We start from the raw sequence: 6568 nt of genomic DNA, 5'->3' as shown, positions 1-6568 counted from the left end.
CTCGCCAGCCGAACAGTTTTAGTGCTCCAGCCAGCAAAAAACAATTTTTAGTGCTCAAGCCAGCCACAAGTTATTAACAAGTAACAGACAATTCACAAACACTTGCGCTCGCCAGCAAATATCGTACGTGAATCATTAAAAAACGATAGAAATTGTGCGCGAAAACATACTCGTGAAGTGCCAAGGTGGAAAGTAAAATTATTGTCAAGTGATAAAAAAGTGGTGAATCATCGAGATGTCAAATGTAACGGATTTGTTATCGGCTCAAGCCACGGAAATCGACGAGTTACATAAACTAATACGTAACTACGGAAAGGATGGCCCGGATCGTAAAACGCCACGCTATCTCAACGACAAAATCGATACGTTCGACGAATTGTTTAAAATTATCTCCAAAAACCACGAAGAAATCATGAAGAGTGTGAATACCAATCAACCATACGTCAAAGAAAAAACGTACGATACCATCAAGGCAAAATACGAGGCAACTCGCAAAGACATCATGGAGAGGATACAAGCTAATTCACCACCAACGGCTCCACTGTCAATTGCCACTATAATGCAAACCGTTATGCCACCCTCAATTAACAATATGGTAAACCCCGGCACCAGCACTGCGAGCAAAGACGCACCAACATCAAACATTTCTACCGAAAAACAAGACGAGAATGTCAATCAAATTCAGCCATCATCGGAAAACGAAAGACCGCAGAACCTGGGCGATGAGCAAAGTAACGAAAATCTCGCAAATCATTCTAATAAAAGCGATGATTCGAGCACTACTCAAACTGTTGATTTACTAAAAATCATATACGATGACATGTTAGACCTGCTCGCAACGGCGCGTGACATAAATGAAACATCATCAACTGGTACCATTCGAGTCAATTTGGAGCTGATCAACAACATGTGGAGCGAATTGCGGAAATTGGTTTACGAATACAAATCAACTGGAAAGCCGATCGCGTTCAATTACAACACGCTCCTGCTAAAATACATGAATGTTACAAGTAAGTTGAGTGATTTCCTTCAACCAATTTCAAACTCTCGCGTCGAAAACAATTCAATGCCGACTTCAAGCACTCAATTCTCCTTGCCTAAAATTGAATTACCTAAATTTAACGGAAACAAAAATGAATGGCAAAATTTCATAGCTTTGTTCGATAAAATTATCCATAACAATCAAAAATTGGATAAGGGCATGAAGGTTGAATATTTGAAGACGTGTATTAAAGATGCAGCAGCAAAAATTATCAATCATTTGGCTCCAACGCCAGAGAATTATGATACCTGTTATGCATTGTTGCGTAAACGATTCGATAATAAACGTGAATTAGTTAATTGCATGCTCGATAACGTAATTTCTTTTCCAAAAATAAAAAATGAAAACGCTGATTCATTGAAAACAATGCATGACACGGTATATGAATCGCTGATGTCAATAAAAAACTTGGGTGTAACGAATGAGCACCTATTCGGACACCTGATTTCACACATTTTGATTAAAAAATTGGACTCTACTACGCTCGTGCATTATGAGTGCCAATTAGACGACGTGAAAGAATTGTCTAACATTGATTCGTTTTTGTGCTACCTAGAGGGTAGGTTTATGGCACTACAAGCGGTAGGAGCCAAAAACACTTTAAATATTGAAAAACACTTTGAAAAACATTTTGAAAAACATGAGAAATCAAGCTATCATAACAAAAATAAATGCATCATGTGCAATGGTGAACACGGTTTGTATAAATGCGCATTATTTGCGAAAAAATCCGTTCGTGAACGCTCCGACTTTGTCAAAGAAAAGAAACTCTGCTTAAACTGTTTTTCCTCAACGCATCAAAGCCGCGATTGCGTAAGCAAATTTTCGTGCAAGACATGTAAAAAATCTCATCATTCTCTATTGCATTTCGAATCCAAAAAATCCGATGAAAAATCCATCGTTAAAGCAAATACGGCAAAAGTGCAACATGCAAAACAATCAACCGACTCAAACGAAACCATCTATGTCCAGTCGACAATAGCTCTGCAAAGAGCTTGTGCAGTGTTATTAGCTACGGCTATGATTGCAATTCCCGATAAAAATGGTTCACTGATTTTACTTCGCGCTCTACTCGACCAGGGGTCACAAAGCGCATTCATTACAGAAAGTGCTGCACAAACACTTCGCCTTCCAAGAAAAAACATAAATGCAGTTGTATCGGGCATCGGTGCAGCACAGCAAACGGCCAAGCATGCAATGCAATTGTCCATTTTTCCTCGTTTTGAATCAGATTTTGCTATCAACACAGAGGCAATTGTCCTCAAAAAACTCACGCATATCACACATTTCGATTACAATGAAGATGATTTTGAATTTATTAACAATCTTACGTTAGCGGATCCATCATTTTTGCGCGAATCGGAAATCGACATTATTTTGGGAGCGTACGAGTACGCTCAGGCCATCAAATCAGGTCTGATAAAATCAGACAAAAGTTTGATCGCTCAAAACACAGAGTTTGGTTGGATTGTGTCGGGTGCAATGGCTCAATCGCTAGCGCAAATGCAAGTCACTTCACTTGTCTCTAATTTTGAATTAGAACAACAAATGAGCCGTTTTTTCGCATCTGATGACTTTAATAATGTTGATGGTGAAGCACTAACGGAAGAAGAAGAAATGTGTGAATCACATTTTGTAGCAACACACAAACGCGATGAAGATGGACGCTATGTGGTTATGCTACCATTCAAGGGGGGTTTGGAAAAACCTGATCTTGGAGACTCGAGGAGAGCTGCACTTGCGTCATTGTTCTCTTTCGAACGCCGTTGTACAAGTAATCCAGAATTGAAAATCCAATATTGCGATTTTATGAACGAATATATTATTTCCGGTCACATGCGTGAGGTAGTACATTATCACCCGGACGCCCATTACCTACCACACCATTGTGTGTTCAAAGATAGTACTACTACAAAATTGAGAGTAGTCTTTAACGCATCTCAAAAAACGGCAAATAAGAAAAGTTTAAACGATCAATTTCCAATTGGTGCCATTGATCAAAATGATCTGACCACAATAATTCTCCGTTGGCGTCGCCATAAAATTGCCTTCACGGCCGACGTAGAAAAAATGTACAGACAAATTCGCGTCGATGAATCTCAAACTCACCTCCAAAGAATTTTGTGGAGAGAATCACCGGATCAACCAATCAAAGAATTTGAACTCAGCACTGTAACATACGGTACTGCAGTTGCACCATTTTTGGCAACACGCACATTAAAGCAACTTTCGATCGACGGTTCCAATGAATTTCCAATAGCGTCTCCTGTACTAAGGGAGGACTGCTACATGGATGATGTGTTATCAGGCGCAGATAGCGTCGAAGAAGCAGCAATGCTATCAGAGCAATTGACCGATTTAATGAAATCAGGTCAATTTCGTCTGCGAAAGTGGTCCAGCAATTCACATGAATTATTGAATCATATTCCGAAAGAAGAGCGGGAAATAAATTCCATTAACGGTATAACGAAAACGCTTGGTATTTGTTGGTCGACAGACAGCGACGAGCTCGCAATCAACGTATCGTTAGATTTGGATGCTGTACCTCGCACTAAACGACAGCTCACGTCTGAAATTGCCTCGCTCTATGTTGGGCTATATTTGCCCAGTGGTGATCATGGGCAAACAAATCTTGCAAAAAATATGGCGTCACGAAAGCAAAATCGAGTGGGACGATAGCATTCCACAAGAGTTTGTTGACGAGTGGCAAAAAGTTAAAGCAGAAATGAAATTCATCGCCGAATTGCGAATTCCACGCTGGGTGAATTGTAGTCGGTCAGACACCATCGAAATGCATGGATTTTCCGATGCAGCCGAGGCCGGATATGCAGCGGTAATTTATATTGTCAATCGTACACGGTACACAGCGCATTTGTTGGTTGCAAATGCCCGTGTATCTCCAATAAAAGAAGACAAAAACAATGAAAATGTTACAATTCCGCGTCTTGAACTTTGTGGTGCACTACTCTTGGCACAAATGACAGAAAAAATGATTAAAATTTTGGACATCAACTTCAGTCAAATCTGCTTGTGGTCCGATTCGAGAATCGTTCTCGATTGGATCCACGCCAATCCAAAGAGATATAAAACATTTATTGGGTCAAGAATTGCAAAAATCAATAAGCTCGTTGAAAAAGACTGGTGGTCACATGTACGTTCCGAGGACAATGCGGCTGATTGTGCATCGCGTGGAATCTCACCAGCGGAATTAAGCACACACTCATTGTGGTGAAACGGTCCGAGTTTTCTTGTGAATGCGGCTCTGGAACCACCGCGATATAAACCAAAACTCGAATTGCCAGTTCTCGAGGCTGCTGTTAATGTGTCCAAATTGGATGAAAAAGAAAAATTTACGCTGCCCGAGTCATCAACATATGAAAAATTGAAACGAGTAATTGCTCTTTGTCAACGTTTCTCGTTCAATAGCAAACCCAAAAATAAAAACAAACGAACTGGCATATTAACTGCTGACGAGCTCGAATGTGCTGAAGCGGCAATTATAAAAAATGTGCAACAAGAAAGTTTCGCCGAGGAAATCAAAATGTTAGGCACAGGGGGTGAACTCAAAAATACTAACGCATTGTTGAAACTGTCACCATTTTTGGACAGCAAACAAGTATTGCGAGTTGGCGGTCGCTTGAAAAACGCTGACCTACCCTACGAAGCGATACATCAAATGCTATTGCCATCGAAACATGCTGTAACAGCATTAATAATAAAAAGCGTACACTTGAACTGTTTACATGGTGCACCTAAGCTAACTGAAGCAGTATTGCGACAAAAATTTTGGGTGCTAAATAGCCAACGCACAATCAAGGCGATAATTCACAAGTGTGTTGATTGTTTTAAAGCAGCACCAAAAACAATGCATCAATTTATGGCTGACTTGCCAGAAAAACGTGTAAATATTTCCGAAAAACCATTCATTAACACAGCTGTCGATTATACTGGCGCGATTCAAGTCAAATTGATGAACGGTCGTACGTACAAAACTAAGAAGGCATACATTGCTATCTTCGTATGCATGTCAACGAAGGCGATTCATGTCGAAGTAGTCACGGACATGACTGCTGAAGCATTTATTGCCGCGTATCGTCGCTTTGTCTCTAGACGTGGTATAGTGAAAAATCTTTACAGCGACAACGGTACAAACTTTGTTAAATCAAATAAAATCTTGTGCGAAAATATGAATGATCTTGAGGACAAATACGACGAGGCGGTTTGTAAAGAGTTGGCAAAAAGCGGCACGAAATGGCATTTCTCGCCTCCGGGGGCTCCTCATATGAATGGGTTAGCAGAATCGGCTGTTAAATCCGTCAAATTACATTTGAAGCGAACAATCGCAGATAACAAACTTACGTTTGAGGAGTTAAGTACTTTATTGGCGCAAATTGAGGCATGTGTTAATTCACGACCACTTTGCCCACTTTCATCCGATCCAAACGATCTGATGGCGCTCACGCCGGCTCATTTTCTCGTTGGCCAATCCTTAATCTCACCTCCAGAAGAATGTCATATTGAGGCCAAAGCGTCCTGGCTTAACAGATGGCAAAGGGTCCAACAATTAATGCAATACTTCTGGAAACGCTGGCAGTCCGAATATTTGAACCAATTACAAACAAGAACGAAGTGGTACAAAGAGAAAAATGCTCCAGAATTGGATGATCTGGTATTAATTCGCGATGAAAATTTACCACCGACAGTGGCAAATGGGCCGAGTGATAAAAACACACCCGGGCGATGACGGATTGACAAGAGTGGTTTCACTAAAAACCAATGGTGGAATCACGAAACGACCACTAGCTAAATTATGTGCATTTCCAAAAGAAGAAAACACCACGGTTGATGTAACAACTGATGTAAAAGCAAACATCACGCGGATTTATCGTCGAAAACCGAAAATTGGTTCGAACATTTTACCAATAATCACTGCTATTTTGACTGTGTTTGTTACTTGTTCACACCAAAGCACACTGCCATACAACCGTTTGCGGTAACTCATTTCGATTCCGCGCCTGGTTTTTATTTTGAGAAATCGCACGATGTGTCCATGACTTACAAGGATTGGAACGTTCTTGTCCACCTGAATTTGAATAAATTCCAGTCTGAGTTTAACTCAATACGCACAAATCTTACAACGGTCAAGGAAATTTGTTATCGAAAAGCACCATTGAATAGTGGCTGCAGAAATGTAATAGCTCATCTGAACTCAAAAATAGAATTTCTGGAAGCAAAAAATTCACTCATCTTCGACAACAAAAGAGCAAAACGTGCAATTCCCACTCTGCACTTCGTTGGTGACGTTTTTGGTGATTTATTTGGAACACTCGGTTCTAAATTCGGGGAACATTACGCTGAAGATATGTCGTTAATCCACAAAAATGAAGATCATGTGCTCGCGTTACTCAAAAATCACACGTCAATTTTTGATTCCACATTGAATTTCATCAAGCACGAAGAGGCGGAACACCAAAGACACATGGCGACAATTGGTGAATTTACAAACACAATAATCAACAAAACAAA

General features: G+C 40.3%; 2 protein-coding genes across 2 annotated transcripts in view; both read left to right on the top strand.

Annotated features, from left to right (window-relative positions):
* Nucleotides 1–4490, top strand: part of LOC129572612 (uncharacterized) — a 4523-nt gene extending 33 nt beyond the window's left edge. Inside the window, exon 1 of the mRNA XM_055452614.1 lies at nt 1–4490. This exon is cut by the window's left edge and continues 33 nt beyond it. Coding sequence (XP_055308589.1) covers nt 236–3721 — 3486 coding nt within the window. The 5' untranslated portion in view covers nt 1–235 and the 3' untranslated portion in view covers nt 3722–4490.
* A 93-nt stretch (nt 4491–4583) lies between these two features.
* Nucleotides 4584–5786, top strand: LOC129572614 (uncharacterized). Its single transcript, XM_055452619.1, has one exon. It carries the CDS (start codon nt 4584–4586, stop codon nt 5784–5786), a length of 1203 nt encoding a protein of 400 aa, XP_055308594.1.
* The last annotated feature ends 782 nt before the right edge of the window (nt 5787–6568 follow it).

Source organism: Sitodiplosis mosellana, unplaced genomic scaffold, assembly GCF_009176505.1.
Source record: "Sitodiplosis mosellana isolate CC-2019 unplaced genomic scaffold, AAFC_SMos_1.0 Smas_scaffold_5280, whole genome shotgun sequence".
Taxonomy (NCBI): domain Eukaryota; kingdom Metazoa; phylum Arthropoda; class Insecta; order Diptera; family Cecidomyiidae; genus Sitodiplosis; species Sitodiplosis mosellana.
This window is presented reverse-complemented; position numbering and strand designations above follow the sequence as displayed.